Source organism: Olea europaea, unplaced genomic scaffold (assembly GCF_002742605.1).
Source record: "Olea europaea var. sylvestris unplaced genomic scaffold, O_europaea_v1 scaffold1406, whole genome shotgun sequence".
In the NCBI taxonomy this organism is placed as follows: domain Eukaryota; kingdom Viridiplantae; phylum Streptophyta; class Magnoliopsida; order Lamiales; family Oleaceae; genus Olea; species Olea europaea.
The window spans coordinates 190,799-211,805 of record NW_019231585.1 but is presented as its reverse complement, the minus strand read 5'-3'; the positions used below and the strand labels follow the sequence as shown (position 1 = coordinate 211,805).

The window sequence follows — 21,007 nt, the reverse complement described above, 5'->3', positions numbered from 1 at the left end:
GGATGTTTGGGTTGTAAGGGTTGACGACAACGAGTTGCTCCACCGTGTATGACATCGTCGATGGATACTTCTGATTAGGTGTTGAATTAGCCATCTCTCTGCTCATTCTCACGCTGTATCTATAGGTGCATTATATTGATTTGGTAAATTTAAAGAATGCAAAGTGGTAGAAAAGGGTACTTGGCTGTGGCACATAGGTTGCAGTAATTATTACGGGGTTTACGTTATGTTTAATTAATTTAGGGTTTTAATCTAATTGAGTCACTTTTTAGAGCATCGGGCCTAATTTCCTCTATTTTTTAACTCTCCAAATGCCCAAGCCCAGCCAAAAAGTAAGGCCCATTACGTGGCCCAATACATAATTACCATTCATGATTATTCCATAAGTTTCAACCCATTCCATCCATTTCAATTCAACCAATCAATCCACTCAGCCTCCATCGCCATCGTCGCTGCCTACTTCTTCCAGTCCTGGCTCCACAGATGCTGTCTCTGCCTCCTCCTCTGCTCTCCGTCCCTGTTTGTTGTTTGTTCGAGCCCTAGACGACTAGACCGTAGACGGCACTCACGGGTTACGGCAGCAGTAGAAGCAAGCGATTCTTCGGCAGCAGCAGAAGAACTGAAGAAGAAGGTGAAACCGAACACGACACTGGTTTTTCTTTTCTTATTCTTTGTTATCTTGATTTGTGTAAATTGTAATAATGTTTGATTTTTTTCTTTTGAACATATGAAAATAGCACTTTGCTCTTCGAAACAAGTACTGCAGCCTGCCTGTACATTGCTCTGCTGATTGCTATTCAATTGATTTTGCTACCAGAGTCCGGACAGAATTCCAGTTCCTTCCAGTGTAAGTGTTGCTGGTCAACTTGCTGCCTTTGTAAATTGTAACTGTGAGTTGCTTTAATTACTCTGTCACTATGATTTGTAAAGTGTGAATTGCACAAGTTCTGGAAATAGTATTGCCCTAATGCCCTGTGAAATTGTGAATTGCACTGAGAATTGTAAATTGTGATTTGTGAAGCGAGAATTCTGGAAATAGTATTGCCCTGTGAATGTGAATTGCTTATAGTATTTCCATGTGAAGTGTGAATTGCTTTGCTTTTGCTTTCAGTATATTTTTTATTCTGTTTTTGTCATTCTGAATTACTCCCAGTAGTAATTGGATATCAACTGTTTAAATCCAGATATCAAATGAAGAGATTTGTTTTTTAGAAAATGTTGATGGGGGATATCGAATAATGTGGAATTTGATGTCACAAAACTTCCAACTGATATGGACTAAGGATGTACTCAGTATTGTTGTAATATTGTTTTATATTTTTATTATCATTAAATTCATAAACGAAAAACTTGACGTTCGGCGTCAAGAAAATTTGTGCCCGCATTGAACGAATATCCTGGCTTAGTGGCTCCACTCTGGCTTGCTGCAACAGATTTAATGTTTTATTTTTTGCATTCTGGTTTCTATATGTAAGTGTCCATATTAAACTACAGCCTGTCTATAAAATGACATCAGCCCGTGTCCAAAATCCATAGCCGCCTAAGCCCAAAACAAATATTTGAACCAAAAAGAAAAAAATTAAAATCATTACCTGAACTTTATATCCCATCTCATCCCCTCTCTCGCTCGAAGTTTCTCCCACTGTTCTACTCGTCTCCAAATACCTGCCCTCAATAATTGGGAACTTCATTGCTCCGAGGTAGGCTATTTAAGCTTTAACTCTTTTAGAATTTTTTTTCTTCTCCATTATTTTTTATTGCTTTCCAGAAAATTGTATCGGGAATTTCGTGAGACTGCATCTGGCTGAAATTCGAGTTTTGTGGTGGAGGGAACAAGACCGAAACTCGGGGTGTTGGACCTAAAAATATAAAATTTCGGCCTTTTCTTGTCTGTTACCAAAGTAACTGGAATTAGCTCGAGTTTTTGATATGTACAAGTTGATTACAATGGTTGGATTCCTTCTGCCAACAGCTTTCTGGCTGTTGAATGGATTCCTATGGACAAACAGTTTTCTGCTCCAGCTTCCTTCTAAAATGCATTAGTGCTTGTGCTTATCTTCATAAAATCTCTGTAATCTTGTTAGTGTTTGTTAATGATTTACAGTCACTAATGGCTGGATTCCTATGGACAAAGATTGAAGCATGAGAAATGAGGAAGTTGCTTCCTTAATAATTTAATGTTAACTCAGACATGAATTTATTGCTAAAAAATTGAGTTTTATCATTCTATCTTTGTCCTACTGCCCATTTTTGTTAAATTACATGGCTAGTCAAACCTTTGAGGAGGAGAGCATCAACGAGGTTGTTGTAGTGGTCATTGCCTGCCAAATTCACAGCCCCACGTTTTGGGCCCAAATCTAAACGGACTACACGGCTTGGGTTGGGATTAGGGCAAAAACCAACCCAACTCAATCCTGAGCCAATTAGGTTCAATTTGGTTCTGGTTGCCAACCTAGATTTTTCCTCAATTAGTGCTATTTTTCAAATGTTCGAGTGAATTCGAATACGCTTGAAAAAACAGTATTTCTATTAAGCTTCATTAGCAAAATTAGGGCTTCTCTGCTATTGGAAAAGCTCCAATTGCCCCAAAATTCTCGGCTCACATATTGATATTAGTCTTTATTTCAGGACTGAATTAATTTTCCCAATGTCGGAGACTGTTATCACTTCGGAGGCAGCTTCCACGTCAACACAATTCAACCATCCGTCGCACACAATCTGCCGCGTGTAAGCTGTCATTTAACTGCTATTCAACTGTGTTGTTCTTTAATTTTCTTTTAGCTAATAACTTCTTTTGATTTTAACATTGCATTTAGTATGTAAATGAACTGGATTTACTTGAGTTTTATGTAAACTCAATTGCTTGGAATGTTTTGGTGGGTTTGGAATCTTGCGAATAAGTGCTAGGTGTATGCTTTTTGTCTCTACATAGGAATTTTTTAGTTGAAAACAATTTACTTATCTTTTTTTTTTTTTTAATTTGTTTCTCCTTAGCTTCCTTTATATGGTATTTATTTTGATGATTTTTTTCTTATTGGCCATACTGCATATCTAAATTACTTACTTGTATCTGAAGATATTCATGCGCGCGTGTATAAAAGAGAGATATAGAGTGAGGTGCAGATGTAGTCATCCCCGATTTTGGGCTGCTACTACTGTGATGGGAGCAGTTTGATTTTTGCTAATTTTACTAAAATATGATGCAGATGTGAGAAGCAGTTTTCTCAATATACTTGCCCACGTTGCAACATTCGATATTGCTCTCTTCACTGTTATAAGGTGAGTATTTGTTTTTGAGTAACCAAACTCAATGAGGACGGTAAAACTATCATATATTGGTGAATTGAAAGCCACAGTTCCCAAGCTTTAATCACATAAACTCACTCATAATACAGTTATTCAGAAGTTCCTCCTTTGAAATGGTTAATGGTGCAATACATAAAAATGTTAAACTTTACACATTATTGGCATTTGCCTTTCCTTTTTTGTGATTTATGTTTGGTACTTTGGCAGTCTCATAGTCTTCGGTGCACTGAATCCTTTATGAAAGAGAATGTTGTTGAAGAACTGCAGCAGCTGCAATCTGATAATGAAACTAAACAAAAAATGCTAGATATTCTTAAACGATTTCATGAGGAAGAGGAGACAGATAGCATGGATGAAGATGGTATGCTTTTCCTACCTTCAGCATTTCTTGATGACGTGCACTTCTATATATGTCTGTCATTTACAGACTGAGCAAAATTATCTTCTGAATGTCCATGGTATGCTCAGGGCTAATGGCATTGGATATATATTTCGATTCCTGAAATTCTAAATAGCAACTTTATTTATATGAGATTCTGTGTTTGGAGGCTAATGATGAAAGAAAAAGTATTAAGATTGTAAGGATAAAGCATTATTTTAATCCCCCCCTCCTTCCAACACAAAGATATTTTGCTTGTAATTTACTTTATTATTACCTAAGTGAATGAGTTTGACAACATTTATATTTGTAGTTTTGTAATCAATAGTAATTTACTTGAGCCTTTTTTTTGGCTCTACTAAGACCTATTACGAAAGGAAATTCAGGTACTGACCGTATTTGTTATCTGGAAGAAACTATCTTGCATACATGTTATTGTGTATGCTTTGTATAAACTTTCCTGCTTTGTTCTTTTTTCCAAGTTATGAATCCTCTAGCTGTTATTCCCCCATCACCTGCTAATTTGGCCAATTATTTCAATTTCAGATTCATTTCTGTCAGAGGAGACTATTCAGAAGATTATGTCTGGTATGCGCTAATCTTCTCTTTCAGTTCTTGCTTATAACACTGTTTTGTTTGCTCTTTTGAACTGATCTAAGTGTTATTTCGCTTTATCTTAGGAAACCAGATAAGCATTGATGATTTGTCTGCTGAGGAGAGGAAGCATTTCCAGAGAGCTGTAGCCTCGGGAGAGCTCAGCAAGTTGATTAAGCCATGGGATCCATGGTGGCTGAAGCCTTCTGCTAAATACATATCACTCAGCCAAGATGGAGCTAGCCTTGTACAACCACTTGTTCAGCAAGATTCTGTGGAATCATCAGAAAATTATATGGAAGGCAATCAGTTCCATGACATTCCACCCGGCCCTGGAACTCCACTACCACCAATTAGCAGGCTTAGTACTGCTGGTCCATCCCCTCTATTAGCTGTTCATCTCATTGACATTATTTACAGTTACTGTTTTACACTTCGACTGTACAATGGGGACTGGCAATCAGATGCGCAAGAATCTACGATGGTATTGCTTAGTGTATCTTCTGTCCTGGGTAAAGGTGGGCAACCTGGGACAGTGTTGGAAGCTTTGTTGCATTGCTTGGAGCAAACTTCATCTTCTTCATACAGGCATATGGGTGGCTTGCAATTCGGATTGGGGCTCCTCGATGATGTAATTAGCCTACTTAATCTAGGAGGTGCAGCTTTAGTTTGCTTGCTTTGTGATACACAGAGGCTGATTCTGGCAGCTGAGAAAGAGCTGAAGTCGGAGAAACTGCAAAAGTCAAAAAGGGTGGAAATCAAGAACAAGCTTAAATCTGCTGAGCGGAAGGTTTACTTCATAATGTGTTGGGTTCACGAGCAGCCGGCTGAAGTGTGGCTTTCCTTGGCTGCGCTAGTGAATAAAGAGAAATCATCAGCTGTGGAATGTGTGGTTAGTAAAAGAGGTGCTGTGAGAACAGAGAAAGTGGAAAGAACAGGCAAGCCTTTGATTAAGGAGATATAGTGAATAGCTTCCTCTCTAGTATCCTTTCACTGTACTTTTCCATTTGTTGCCGAAGAATCTTTACTTGCCTGTTCCATATAATGGAAATATCATACAATGCTAGTGGAAATTACAGCCACTGCGAAAGAATCCCCAGCCAACTAAAGGAGCTTTGTACAGGTCACCCTTCTCAAAAAGTGCTGGATCTCTATATACTGAGAATCTGTAATTATGTTGTATCCATTGTCTAATCAGCCGGCAGTTATTTATCCCTGAAAATTAAGTTTATGGATTTTTTTTATTATTCCAGAGACAGGTGTGAAGTTAGGTATGAAAGTTGAGCTTTTTTCCTTTTTCTTTTGTTTGTGATGTGATGAGTTACACCAATTGCATTTCGGATGCTTCTAAAACACATAAACCAGGAGCGTGATTTGATAAGCTTAAATGGTTTACTTACAAGTAAATAAGCTATGGAATATTATGACATACTTATTTTAAGTTCCACTTGTTCGTTGAAGGAAGAAGTACATTAGTAACAGTGTACTGTGTCATGCCATTAGTAATGGAAAAATGACTTCTTTTTTTTATTGGGATCTTTCTTGGCTTCTTTTTCAATTTATTTTTGCTTTAGGTACTCGGTGATTTTACTCTTCTATACTTCCCCAACATCGGATATATGAGTGAGGTTATTTTACGTTTTGCTGACAGTCGCAGTGTGGGGGTTCGATTCCTAAGACATGGAATTGGACTCCTTGTAGGCGCAGTGTACATGTAGCTTTTGTTCCCTGACTTGCTGGGGTATATCCCACGATTTAACTCCCTCACAAAATTCTAGGGGCGAGGCGGTGGGGCCCTCAAGGTTGGGGTTCAACCTTCTTCTTTTTTTTTTTTTTTTTAAAGAATACCTGCCTGATCCTTTCGTTTAAATTTCAGAATTTATTTTCTTTATTGTTTTAAAGGTTTAGATTACTGTCAAGTCACCTGTAAAATTTTTTGGGGAGATATAGTTAAGTTTACTAGGTACAGGTAAATTTCCATTAATGTATAACAGAGCTATTGAAGATAACATATGGGGTAACTTTTCATAATAATTTTTGAGCATCTCTCAAATTTCTCAGTTGTGTTTGTATAATATAAATTTACTTAGGAGGCATTTAACCTATTTATATTTAACATATTCTTGTTTATTTGGGACATAATTCAGTTGTGACATCTTAGTTCTCGTGATCTTACTGAAGTTTGGATGTGTTTGCTAAGAATTCGTGATTTCTTGCAGTTAGTTGATGTATTGAGTTTCTGTTCCTTCATTCTGAAAAGTTTGCTTAAAGCTCTCCAATTAACATGTGGTTATTTCTTCTTAATGCAGCAGCTGGACACTTCTGTCAGTGTAAATGTATTTTGAACACCTTTGCTTCTTGTTGTTGTTGTTATTATTATTATTATTTTGACGAAAAACCTGTTAATTAATAACTGTAAATAATTGAGAATGAGAAATTTCATTGTAATTCATCAGATATTCAATATTATGGCGTAATTTTGTTGGTATTTTCATCCATAACTTTGTGTTATATTCAGCTAATGTGAATGTTTTAAGCAAATAGAAGGGAGATATCTCGAACAATTTTGTAACCTAATTATTTTAGCATTATTACCTATCCAATCCATGGTTATAATCTCAGGCTTTGGTTCTTTTTCCAAATGGAGAACGCAGGGGGAGGAGGTTTTATTGTACAGCCACAACACAATCTGTTTACGATTATTTTCGTTCTTTGGGTTGCTTAGAAGTCGAGAGTTACAACCTCGTCTCCGACTTTCCTCGAACCATCTACGATCCAGAGAAACTCAACTCTGTTTGTCCCTCGAAGAAACTGGATTACATCCTTAAGCCAGCCTTTTTGTGAAGTTGAACTGATGAGAGCAGCAAGTGAAGTTAGATACATGGAATTTGTAATGTAGGAAACCAATAACCATGATTTTCAAACGGATTTAGATATTAGACAAAACCCAGATTCAAGTTGGTAGTTTTGATGTAGATAGTTGAGATGAAACCGTTCATGTTATAGGCCGCAATTTGTAACATCATTTTCTAAGTTTGTCTTCCTGGAAACGTAGAAGATTATAACAATTTGATCAATGAATGCATTGACAACCGACTGAAATCAAGCTTTTATCTAAGAAAGGAGCTTCCAATCTTCCGCTCTTTAGGGAGAAGCGAGACGACTTAGATACCCACATAGAGTGGAGCCCGACAAAAAGAGACGGGAGAGTTTCTTTTTATTCAATCGAATAAGGAAAAATCTTTTTTTATTTTATTTTCGCCCTCTTCTATATATTAAAAATATTGTTAAGATCCCATCAAGTCAATAAATGAGTACACAATTAGAAAATAGATTTCATTTTAACGTATCTATTACGTTATTACGCCAACCTATCAAATGTCCATTCGATTCAAATATTTTGAGTTTCATGACATTTTTAGTTGCTTACAATCATCGTTAGGTGGGTCAATGTTATTTTAATGAAACTTGATCTTATAATATTTGATGATAAATATAATTCAGAACTTAAAAATATTTTGTCAATTAAAATTACTTTACACTAATAAAAAGAGTTTTTGGTAATTGACTGGTTCCTTGAGAATAGCGTGCAACATATGTTATCGTGTATAATTGGACCCACTACAGGCTGTCGATTGTCCTCTTCAATATTTCAATACATTGGTGGCACCATTACCTACTCACGTAATTAAATTGATTTGATTAAAAGTAGGATTTGGAGTCTCACAAAGTGATTTGATTAATAAGTATGGACTCCTATGCTATTTGATTTCTGATGAAAATATCGAGTAACATCTACTCACGTCTACCTCAAGGGTCCATTTGATGCGACTATTATGAGTAGAGACTTTTAATGATAGAGCTCTGCCAAAAAGTTAATCGATTTTTTTTTTTATTCAATAGAAAAAAAAGTAAGAAGTCGTGATCTTCATCCATCATTCTTATATAATATGTATCCACTTTAATTTAATTTTTTTTCATTTTATATTTTTAACTCATGTATATTTATAATATATTAAGAGCTTGTTTGAGCCTCACTTTTGGCTAATAATGCATTTTAGAATTGTAGATTAATGAGAATACATGGTTAAAAAATAAGAAAATATTTTAAATTTTCGTGTAATATTATTTTATTAAAAAATATGTGATTGAAAATAAGAGACACGGAAATATATTTTGAAAATAATAGGGATCGAACAAAGATTAAATATCACATCAAGTGAAATCATTATTTGAACGATTTTAATCTGTTGGAAGAATTTTGTGAATAGTGACGCCGAAATAAGTATAATGATGGTGATAAAGCCGAGGCAAGAGTTGGACTCTTTGTCCTTAAGTCGAATTTGCCCCGCAACGGTGCCTACGGATTTCGACAATCGACTCCCAAGATACAGCGGCTACACTTGTGTTTGTAGCACTCCAAAACACAAGTACAACGAACCCAATGTAGGCTTATGTACTCCACAGATGAAATGAAAGAAAATCAAAATAAATGAAATGATTTTGATTTTGGATAGAAGAGAGGATGAGAGACGTTTTTGCATATCAAACTGTGAGGAATAGGACACCCAAAGGGTCCTATTTATAGACCATGAAGGGGTGTGGACGAAATGGTTGAGGCCAAACCATGCACCCTTTCCAAACAATGCACCTTTATGAAAAGGTGTCTATTCACTAATGGTTGAGGTCTTTTTCGTAATTTCTCATTCATCCGATATTGGTTTTCGAAATGCCAAATATACCCTTCAATACATGCAGAGAAATCAAAATTCTCTTTCGGGGGCGTTGCCCCCAACCCCCCACGAGGGGCGCTGCCCCCTCGACCCTCGCGACCTGACCGAGCAGGTCGATCCCCGTTTGTGCGCCCCGAAGCGGCGAAGTGGCAAACAATTTTGCCTAAACGGATTGAGTCGAGCTTTTGAGTATTTGGCCAAATTCGATACGAACTTTAATCGATTTTCAATTCTCAATTTATTTAACCAATATCCAACAAAATCATACTACAATACAATTATTTTCATAATAGCCCAATTTTTGTGGTTCAATATGTAATGAATATTACAAAATAATTGTCATATATGAATCCTATTATGATTCAATTATTTCAATAATATTTTATGTTTTTTAATATGTAATAAATACTATAAATAATTGTCATGTATGAATTCCATTTTATTATTTTTAAATTAGTTATCTATGATATATTTAGCCCATATTTGCCGTGGATTAAAATTAGACTTTTAGTAAATTTTGATAAAAGTTGATGAAATATTCAGTTGAAAAATTGTGAAACACATTAAATATACAGCTGAAATGAAGCGTTGACTTTAACTTAGATTAAAATCTAAATTTTAATCGGTACCAAATATGAGTTAAATATCACATCAAGTGATAATTATTTTTTTGACGATTTTAACCCTACTAAAATTCAATATTTCATTAGTACATTACTTTTCATTTTTCAATATGTAATAAATATTATAAAATCCTTATCATATATGAATTTCTTGTTATTAATGTTTAATTAATTAACATTCATATTAATCTAGAATCAATAAATCTTGATGAATTTCGAGTTATTATAAATGAATTTATTTCTATTCATGTATCTAAAAATGTTAATAGGTGTTTAAATTCATGTATTAGCAATTACTTTTTATGTATCAAATGTAGTATAAAAATGTTGCCCATTCGTAATAATTCATCATTGTAAAAAAATTGAATTTTGAGAGTACGCTCTTGAATTTCTACCTTAAATTTTAGGGAAAATTCTAGTAGTGGTCCTTAGTCTTTTCACTTTTTTGCAGATTTTACCTAACCTTTATTTTGTATCAGCGGAGATTCCTAAACTTTCATAAATACGCACCTGAGGTTCGTCTGGATGGAAACCGTCCAAACACGGCCAGTTGACTTAGAAAATTTAGGATCAACATCCAATAAAATCTTCGCGATAACAAATAATTCAAGGAATTTTCCCGGTCAATTAACAGTGTTTTAGACGGTTTCCGTCCAAATGGACCTCAAGTGCATATTTATGAAATATTAAGGACCTTCACTGGTACAAAATAAAATATTAGGGTAAATCTGCACAAAATGAGAAGGTTAGAGACCGCTACTGCAATTTTTCTTAAATTTTATTTTCTTTTGTTTGTTTGAGATTTATCAAATCCTCCCAATTTTCGTGTAATAAATTCTCAATTAATATACATAAATATAGAGTTATTATAGATAAATTTATTCCTATTCATGTATCTAAAAATTTTAATGAAAATTTAAATTTATATATTAGCAATTAATTCTTATGTACCAAATGTAGTATAAAAATGTTTCTCAATTGTAGTATTTCATCATCACAAAAAAATTGAATAAAAGAAGTTGAATTTTGACAATATACTTTTCTTTTCTTAAATTTATATTCTAAATTTTATTATTTTTAGTTCGATTGAGACTTATCAAGCCTGCTAATAAATTGATATCAAATATCACTTTTACTACACTTGTAAAATATTTTTAAATAATGTGCAATGTATGTTCAACTCTGACTAGTTTACTTATATAACCCAGTAAAGTCAGTCACTTTAATTTGTTTTTTTAAACCACAGCCCTTTTTTTAAGAATGGGTTCTTCTTCTTCCGTGAAAATGCAGATTCAGTGAAATCAAAAAGAGGAGAAAGTGGAGAATGGGGTACTCGACCATTTACATATTTATTTATTATTATTATTTTCTGGGTTTTCTGCTAATGCAAATGGAAATATAATCAATTAATCGACCCGGGTCGATTAATTGGAGAAAAGTCTCTCCTCTTGAAAGTCTCTAGAGAGGGGAAAAATGGAAGAGAAATGATGGATTTAGAGACTCACCTACAAGTAGCAAAAAATAAAAGAATTTATTGCTCAATTAAAATCTTTTGCTGGTCGGAAAAAAGTTTGCTAGCAGACTGGTAGTGATTGGCATGAAAAATATTTTTTAGAAAAGAAAATGTATATTTTTAATGGAAAAAATGATAATCAAACATTCCCAAAATTTGAAATTAGGGTGAAAAAGGACAATTTTCCATGTAAAATTTTCTAATCAAACCCATCCGGAAGAAAAGAGAAGGCTTAACTTATCAGAGCATCTTCAAGAAACTCTCTATTTTTAAAGAACATATTTCACAATTTAGAGAATATTATAAATTTAGAGGGCAAAAAATTTCAAATGCTCCAAGAGGCTCTTTATTTTTATCACTTACTTTTATTACTCTCAAAAAGTATTTATTATTATTTTTTTTTATCTTTTGTTTTCACTGACTTCTTACCAAATTGTTATACTATTTTTCTGCATTGAAAATTGAAATAGTTTGAGTGCATTTAATTATAGAGAGCGAGTTTGAATCTTTAAGTTTTGAGATCCAAACCCATTCCTTATTTTAAATTGTTAATTTAAAGAGTTTATTGGAACAAAATTTTAAGAATTGATTCTTTAAAATAGAGAGAATTTTATGTTTAAAAAATCTTTTAAAAATGTTCGGATACTATTAAAAATTTCATAGAGATATTAAGTTCATCTCCAACTCCAAGACTAAAATCTCATGAAATAGATAAGCACCTCCAAATCTTGGTCGTTAAAGGAGTGAGTGCACCACTTCAAGACGTGGTTCTTAGTCCCATAGGTCTAGAGTGAATAAGGATAATTTTGAAATGAACGTGAATGAATATAGTAATTTTTAAAAGAGTAATTACATTACCATCACAAAATTTACTTGGTATACCACATTATAATCACACCACAGTTAAAATATATTTTATTAAATACGTCACAACAATTTTACATTGTAATCCTAATCCAATAAAAAAAATTACAATATTTGTGTTCATATAATCCCAATTTTAACACTTTCACAAAATGTTAGCGAGTGAAATTCGGCTACGAATATGATATTTTGTCAACTATGATCCCCCTACTTCAATGATAATCACGTTGGTTAGTTTCTCTTCGTTTTTCTCAAGTCTCGTAATTAATTTTGCTGAATACAGAAATCAAGAAGGTTGACATCGTAAAAATGACGTATTATTGAAAATATATTGAAAAACAAGTTCATTACCTGAAATATTGATTGTGGCATTTCTGGAGAGAGAAATTTGGAGACTATTTTCATTTGACGGAAAAGCTGTAAACGGCTGTTGAGAGAAAAGAAAGAAAAAAAATAGGTTTATATTTTTCGTGAAACAATAAAATTTTATATGTAAGTAGTGGTAATATAATTATTTTTTTAAAAAAATTAAAATTTAAGTGAGGATAGATTCAATAAGCACGTCGTTGACCCCAAACAAATAATTGCAAATTTTGTTTATATAAAAATGCTTTTGATATTCTAAAAGTGCTTTTTGAACTCCCAAAAACCCATCCAAACATATCGAATAATTCCCTGCGTAGCAGGACATATACGGTGCAATATGTCCATATTGAGTTCAAAACCAATGAATTTTTGCCAAGTATTGTTTTGCAAAAATTCTGTCTAATATTTTCTATACTTGTAGTATAACTCAAACATATCAAGACAATATTCATTGTACAACTGAGTCGTGTTCATTTTATGTATACTTGGAACATGTAGGCGAAAGACGAGCACGAATATGACTTTCAAATAATGTACTGGCGTTGTTTCGTTAACCCTTTGATACCTAAAAAGTTATTGAAGAGAATATATGCGTGAAGCTATAAGCTGAATATTGAATAATGTAGTTGAATAACAAATAGCTACTTGGTATATATAGAATTTGGAGAGGTAATATCTTGAGAATTAGAACATCTATCATAATCATAAAGGATTGAACTCCTAGCACTTTCATTATGGTTTGGTTACAAAAAAGTTGGGTAGACCCCTTGTAGGGTAGGGACTTTGTTCAGGCCCAAGGAGAGGTCACACTGAGCAAGATGACTTGGAAGTTAGATAGAGTGGCCCAGGGAAATACTGAGGAATGTGATCTGCGGGTGCCTAGGAATTGAATGGTATTATCACTTATAATGTAGGTTTTATTTGTCTATCATTCTATCACATTCTACAATATTATTTTTTTTACAGTACTTATTTTCAATCACACATTTTTCAATAAAATAATATTACACGTAAATCAAAAAATAATTCTTCTTTTTTAATCACATTTTAACGTCAATCACTATTCTATAATACATTACTCACAAATAATAGGGCACAAACAAGCACGTAATAAGATGATTCAGGAAATGAAATAAATGCTTGTTTTGTATAGCTTTTGTTTGTTAAAAGTTGGTCAAATTTCACTTTTAATCACATATTTTATTGGATCAACATTTTTATTCACTTTTTCACCACACGTTTAATGGGACCCTTCAACTTCTATCAACAAATATCAAACGTCACAAACCCGTAAGTGGATAATAGTTATGAATATGTAATTAAAATTAAAATTCACCGAAATTATAAGTAATTGGTTGTTGACCCAAACATAGACATATATTGATTTTTGTGTAGCTAAAATCCTAACCTAAATTTGAAGCCTTTATAGGAAAGAAGAATATTCAAAAGTGAATAATTAATATCTGGGTGTGACAAAGAATGTGGACATGGACAGGTGTGTCGTGGCACAACGTCATCCGATGGCCAACATGTATGGATTCTAGTATCTGGGATCTCTGAAAAGGGTCCATCTTTTTCACCTACAATACTTCCAACGTAAAAGAATTAGGTGTATTTGTTAGGCAACAAGGAAAATTTGACATCAACAAAACTAATTTCACTTGGCTCTCTCTCTGTCAAAATTAAAGCTCAAATACTTTGTCTATTCACACTTTATTAGTATTGAACAAAGATACACGAAACTTCTAAAATATTAGGATTTATTTGGTTTGCGTTTGTATTTTCTGTTTTCTTTTTTCAATTTATTTTCTGTTTTTTATTTTGAGGAATTATTTTAAGATTGCAGAAAATGCGTTTGATTTATCATTCCGAAAAATTGTTTCTCAAAACAAAAACAAGAATATGCATTTGGTTAAAAAAAATTTAAGTAGTTCTATGACTTTTTTTTTCAATTAATTTGATTATTTAGTAAGATATCAATTTTATACTAATATGTGATAATTTTTTTTTAAAATTGTATTTGAGTAGGTTTTGTGTGATTTTATTAATTATTTTAATTTAAGAAAATTTTAAATTCATTTTCCTCGTTTTGAGTTTATTGAGTATTTTCATTGAAGACATTCAAAGCGTGAAAAATTTATTTTGAGTTTTATGTTGTAAAATTTTTCTTGTTTTCAAAAATGCATTTTTGAAAATAACATACCAAACACGTTTTGAGTGTTTTAAAAAAGCTGAAAACTGGAAATGACCTCGAAACAGCAAATTAAACGCACTCTTAGTATTTTCGTTCAAGGCATGTTTTAAAAATAGAAACTTTTGAAAACGTTTCTAAAACTCATACAAAACTTTCTTACTTGATTCTTTTTCTATTGAAATTTGAAAACTCTATAGACTTAAAATGAACTTAATTTCAGACTTTAAGTTTATTAATGGTGGCCCTTTTTTTTTTTTTTTTTTTTTTTTTCCTTTTGATATCCAGGTATCCACTTTACAGTGACTAAATCTTGGAGTCTACACCTTGGCCCCTCAAGCTGCAGACATGTTAAATCGCAGGTTGTGCCCCAAACTGACCAGTGCTCAAGAGCCCCCCAGCCCCCCAACTGATCTGCCAAAATGCCAAGCAAGTCGTTTCCCATCTTTGCACCTTGCCTTCCAGTAGAGCTCCAACCTTCCAGGATAAATTCTGCCTTCCAGGAGAATATCTGCCTTCCAAGAGCCTTCCAGGAATCGAGCTCACGACTTCTGATCTGCCAGCTTTGAAGCGCCCTCATCTTTGCCAGTTGAGATGTGCCCTGGGGGGCAATGGAGGCCATTTTATTCATTGAAGATGGTGATAGTGTTATAAACGTTAATAGCAAAGATGTATTTGAAAGAAGTTGAATCGAGAACTTGTAAAAAATTATTATCTAAGTAATATTAAATAAATTCTAAGTAAAATATTGAATAATTAGATTTTTTATATAGCTGCACGGGATGTGGAGGAGCAATTATCATCCAGCTACCTAACCTAATGCGGCATTGGGTTAGGACTGCATTTCATCAAAGATATTTTCAACGAAAGACCAAATTGGTTTGGTTTTCAGCGACGAGTATCCCCCATAGCAAAGTGAGAGCAACTTGGAACACAACTGAGGACAAGAAAATCTTAATACTACCCCGAAAAGTTTTAGCATCAATTTTAGTATTGTCACGGTTCTTGTTATTTCAATACCATCGTAATAGCAGAGGTGGCTCGACATCTATCTGCAATAGAAGTAGGACGTAGCACATAAGAGGGTCCTTGGGATCGATCTAGATGTCCATAACAGAATGTACAGTTCCTTTTCCTACTTTTTAAAATGAGTAGTTACAATACGAATTGTGTTTATCACCAATCCAGTGGGCCTCGGACCCTCAATTTATTATCCAACGGTCAATAGGGGCGAGTTCTATCAAATTTGACTATGAACAGCATTATTCTTTTAGAAAAATTAATATTTCCACGTTTCGTGTTGCATTTGGTTTGGTTGAACTTCAAATTTTGCATTCATTAGACTGATTTCTTGAATGTTCTGCGAGTTGAATAATATCTTTAGATATTTATTTCTTCATTTTTACAGCAGAACTCAGAACTGAATTGAAAAGTAAAATAACACGCCCAGGTCTGGACAAAGACTGATGCATAATCCCAAGATCTCAACTGTATTCTGATACAACTTTTGTGGTATAACACACCCGAGGTGTTGGGTCCCAACCCCATCTTCAAATTTGGCCAAATTAATGGTAAATGCATTTAAAACTACCTTCTGTATACACAAGAGCTGGGACCGTCCAGTTTATTTGGTGATTAAGGCAGTAAAAATCATCTTATTTTAATATCACTTATCACTTTCATTGGTTTGGCATTTATTAATGATTCAGTTACAGCTTTATATTCCTGGCTGTAATACAAATTCGGTAAGATTCAGATTCACCATATAACTCAAAGAAAGAAATGGAAGAATCCTCTTATGAAATAAGAGCCCCTCTAAGTAAGTCTCTTTATCAACAAGATTACACCTTTTTAGTACAATTCAGGTTCTGTTCTTTTTCTTGCTGTTAAGCTATAACATGTTTTTCCAGTATCAAAACTTCATGGGGAAATTCAAGACTACAGCCCTTTATCTGAGGTCAACGAGTTGCCTGAACCTGAAGAAAACTCGCCAATCCAACAGGTGGCTCTCACCGTTTCGACTACTGATGATCCATCTCTACCAGTACTCACCTTTCGAATGTGGGTGTTGGGGACTGTTTCATGTGTCCTGTTATCATTTCTCAACCAGTTTTTCTGGTACCGGACTGAGCCTTTGTCCATCACTGCTATCTCTGCTCAGATCGCAGTAGTTCCTTTAGGCCAACTCATGGCTGCAAAGATCACAGACCGTGTATTTTTCAAAGGATCACGATGGGAATTTACGATGAATCCAGGTCCATTCAATGTAAAAGAACATGTTCTTATCACCATATTTGCGAATTCAGGTGCTGGCACAGTCTATGCCATTCATGTTGTTACTGCTGTTAAGGTCTTCTATAAGAAGCAGATTACCTTCTTCGTTTCTCTGATTGTTATCATTACAACACAGGTAAGATCTCATCTATTTTCATCGTTAATCCACAAATCTTGATTTTTGGTTGGTTTTTTAGTTGGTTTTCGGGTTTGACTGGTAGGTGTTGGGATTTGGATGGGCTGGTATTTTCAGAAGGTATCTTGTGGAGCCAGCAGCTATGTGGTGGCCAGCCAATCTAGTCCAAGTCTCCTTGTTCAGGCAAGTTTTCATCTTCATCCTGACAATATAACAGATTGCTTTACTTTACACGTCTTCCTCTGTGCATAAAAGTTTTGAAGCCAAAAATCCAAAATCAGAGCCATAGATGTCCATCTAATTCACATTGAAAATGCTATAACAGGGCTCTGCACGAGATAGAAAAACGGCCCAAGGGTGGAGTATCCCGAACTCAGTTTTTCATAATTGCCTTCATCTGCAGCTTTGCTTACTACATATTTCCTGGTTATCTCTTTCAAATGTTAACCTCCCTATCATGGATCTGTTGGATCTTTCCCAAATCAATCCTAGCCCAACAAATTGGCTCAGGTCTTAAAGGGCTCGGTATAGGAGCTGTTGGACTCGACTGGTCCACTATTTCATCCTACCTTGGAAGTCCATTAGCGAGCCCGTGGTTTGCCACTGCCAATGTTGCTGCTGGATTTTTCCTTGTTATGTATGTTGTGACTCCCTTGAGCTACTGGTTCAACATTTACAAAGCCAAAACATTCCCAATATTTTCGGATGATCTCTTCACCAGCTCAGGCCAGATTTATAACATTTCAAGCATAATTGACTCTAATTTCCACCTTGATACTGAAGCCTACAATAAAGAAGGACCTCTTTACCTCAGCACATTCTTTGCCATGACTTATGGTGTTGGCTTTGCTGCACTCAGTGCTACAGTCATGCACGTTCTTCTGTTCCATGGAAGGTATAGTAATCAATATTTTGCTATTGATAGAAATTACTAGCTAGTCATATTTATCAGTCGTTAAATACAGAGAGATATGGGAGCAAAGCAAGTCTAGCTTTAAAGAGAAGAAGATGGACATACACACAAAACTTATGAGCAAGTACAATCAAGTTCCTGAATCGTGGTTTTGGTGCATCCTTGTGGTAAATATTGCACTTACTATCTTCGCGTGTGAATATTACAAGGAGCAACTTCAGCTGCCATGGTGGGGTGTTATACTAGCTTGTTTTATTGCCATTTTCTTCACTCTCCCGATTGGTATCATTACTGCCATCACTAACCAAGTAATGTCAACTATATGGTATTCGTTCTGCACTTTTCGATTAATCATTTAGTCTTGATCAAATTATTGACATCTACGAATAAAATTATTCCAAATTACAGTCACCAGGTTTGAACATCATCACTGAGTATATAATTGGATATATTTATCCTGGATATCCAGTGGCTAACATGTGCTTCAAAGTTTACGGTTACATAAGTATGACACAAGCTATTACTTTCCTCCAAGACTTCAAGCTTGGTCACTATATGAAAATTCCTCCAAGAACAATGTTCATGGCACAGGTTGGTTTTTATCTAGCAAAGTACTTACATTATCTTGTACGCATTTTCTGATAGTTTTATCCTTTTTTTATCAGGTTGTAGGGACTGTTATAGCTAGTTTAGTGTACTTGGGAACTGCTTGGTGGTTAATGGAAACAATCCCTGGTATCTGTGAAACAGCATCCTCTGACAGTGTGTGGACTTGCCCAGGTGATCATGTCTTTTATGATGCATCGGTAATTTGGGGTCTGATTGGCCCTCGAAAGATTTTTGGAGATGAAGGTACTTATGGATTGGTGAACTGGTTCTTCCTTGGTGGAGCCATAGCTCCTCTGTTAGTTTGGTTTGCTACAAAGGCCTTCCCGAATCAAGAGTGGATTAGACTCATCAACATGCCAGTTCTGATAGGCGCCTGTGGACAGATGCCACCAGCAACTGCAGTTAATTACACAACCTGGATCATTGTAGGTTTCCTATCTGGCTATGTCGTGTACAGATATCGACCAGACTTGTGGCAGCGTCACAATTATGTCCTCTCGGGTGCCCTGGATGCTGGCCTGGCCTTTATGGGTGTTCTCTTGTACCTGTGCTTGGGCTTGGAAAACATCAATATCGATTGGTGGGGAAATGATCTTGATGGATGTCCATATGCGTCCTGCCCTACGGCCAAAGGGATCGCCTTTGAAAGCTGCCCTGTTCTATCATAATACAAAGAATTCGATTGATTTCTGAACTTCATTTAGTAAATAGACTGCTGCTCTATTTATGTTGTGAAGAAAATCATGCTGCATCAGCAGCATCAACAAAATTATGCAAAAACTCGACTGACTTTGTGCATAACTACATGTGATGGATTCTTTCACCGTGTTGGTACATTACAAGATTTATTGCGCTATCTTTGATCTTCATCATTGAAAATAAACAATAATATTATTTAGTAAAGTCTTCATAATTCTGTGAATGCAAGGCTCCACTTCCACCATAAGACGATAATATACTGGTGTTTGATCGTGTTAACCCCTAAAAACAAAAACTGCGAACCCATTTGAGTAGAAGGAAACACGTGAAGGAAGCATTAAGACAGAAAGTTTGCATAAGGATCCAAAACCGTTTGTCAATTACAGGCTCGCAAAAGGCTGTCAAAGAAGCTCAAGGACAAATAAATAAAGGGTGATTCTTAACCAAAATTGGTTATCAGAATACTAATACGGGGCAGCCACCACCTCCCTATTTGAAGAAAGCATGCAATTAAAATATCTTCCTCTCAAGTAACTATTTCTCCTCTTCTAATTTACGCATCTAGACCAGCAAATTTAGGAGGTGAAACTCATAGTTAGGTAAGATGATTTGTAGATGGTATTTACATTGATCTTTAATTGTAATTGTTCATCAATGAAATCATCCGATCCAAATTTTACCATGAACAGATTGCAGTTGAAAAATTTGCCTAGTTTAAAATTCAAATTAAAGATATGACATAAACCAAGTAGTTGTTGGGTTTTTGATACCCAATAAATCCCGGGCTATGATGTTAACGTGGGTTAATATTATTTCATAGGCATAGGCCGATGAATGAAATAAGTCCAACAACCAAGTCCATGAGCTACACCCGGCCCAATTGTATTCCTTATGGATGGCTTGAATCTTGGCCCGCTTACCCCTTTAGTGGCCCAACTTAAAGCCTAACCCTAGAGTATATATATGAATATAACCCTAGCCTCTTTGTGATGATGATTGTGTGATTTTGAGAGAAGAAACTAGTGAATCCCGGCTGCCCTCCTTTTGTGTGAGAAAAAGGTGTCCAGAAGTGTCCAAAACGCTTGTATAACGTGTGCAATTGGTAGTTCTTTCATAGTATACCTTTGTGGTGTCTTCTCCTAGCCTTTGTGGCGATAAATCATCATCCCTTCTTGTCCTACGTGGGTAAGATTGTATAGCAACCAAGGTGAATCAATTTGGTTGTGGTTTGGAGCCGTGTGGATTGGTTGTTGGTAGAGAAAGGTACGTTGGACTGAGCCTGGAAAATCACCGTTTGAAGATCCTTTTGAGAGAGCTTCCGCAACAATTGGTATCAGAGCTTCAAGGTGAAGGTTTTGGCTCGAGAAATCTACCAGAAATCGTCCAAAAAATCGGCAGAAACGAGGCAGAAATCAGATCGAAAAACTGTCAAGAAAACTGTTAAAAATCAGCCACTGTTTTGGTGTTTTCTGACCAATACAGAAGGAGTTTGGTGAAAAGGAGGCCGAATTCGTGATCTGCAGGTGGAGGCGGTGCTGTGTGACCGGCGCGTGTGGGAGACGGACGCCGGCGACGGCGGCGCGTGGCTTCTCCGGCGTGGCGCGTGTGGGCGCGTGCGGAAGTTTCTGGGGAAGCTTCCTTCAGACAGTTTGTTCCTTGTATTATTTCTAACATTTTTCGTGTTGGAAGTTTTCTGTTTCAGGGTACGCAGAAGAATCTGGACAGCGTTGTTCTTCGGACGTTCGGGACTCGATTGTGATTTTTTGGTTGCTGCAGTTTTCAGAGACTTTAGGACAAATAGTGGTGG

General features: G+C 35.3%; 2 protein-coding genes across 3 annotated transcripts; both read left to right on the top strand.

The window, feature by feature from the left end:
• The first annotated feature begins 391 nt into the window (after window positions 1–391).
• On the top strand, window positions 392–5,583 carry LOC111375724 (zinc finger HIT domain-containing protein 2). Of its 2 annotated transcripts, XM_022998591.1 has the most exons (7): window positions 392–631; window positions 738–847; window positions 2,629–2,727; window positions 3,207–3,279; window positions 3,514–3,667; window positions 4,232–4,273; window positions 4,366–5,583. In XM_022998591.1, the coding sequence occupies exons 3-7, from the start codon at window positions 2,648–2,650 to the stop codon at window positions 5,241–5,243; spliced, it is 1,227 nt and encodes a 408-aa protein (XP_022854359.1). In that variant the 5' UTR covers window positions 392–631; window positions 738–847; window positions 2,629–2,647; the 3' UTR covers window positions 5,244–5,583. The 2 variants fall into 2 exon arrangements, with proteins under 2 accessions (XP_022854359.1, XP_022854360.1); XM_022998592.1 differs by lacking the exons at window positions 392–631; window positions 738–847 and adding an exon at window positions 1,341–1,700.
• A 10,630-nt stretch (window positions 5,584–16,213) lies between these two features.
• On the top strand, window positions 16,214–19,399 carry LOC111375723 (oligopeptide transporter 7). The gene is made up of 7 exons (XM_022998590.1): window positions 16,214–16,388; window positions 16,480–16,979; window positions 17,065–17,162; window positions 17,305–17,874; window positions 17,945–18,200; window positions 18,301–18,483; window positions 18,558–19,399. Exons 1-7 carry the CDS (start codon window positions 16,352–16,354, stop codon window positions 19,167–19,169), a joined length of 2,256 nt encoding a protein of 751 aa, XP_022854358.1. The 5' UTR covers window positions 16,214–16,351; the 3' UTR covers window positions 19,170–19,399.
• Window positions 19,400–21,007: the final 1,608 nt, after the last annotated feature.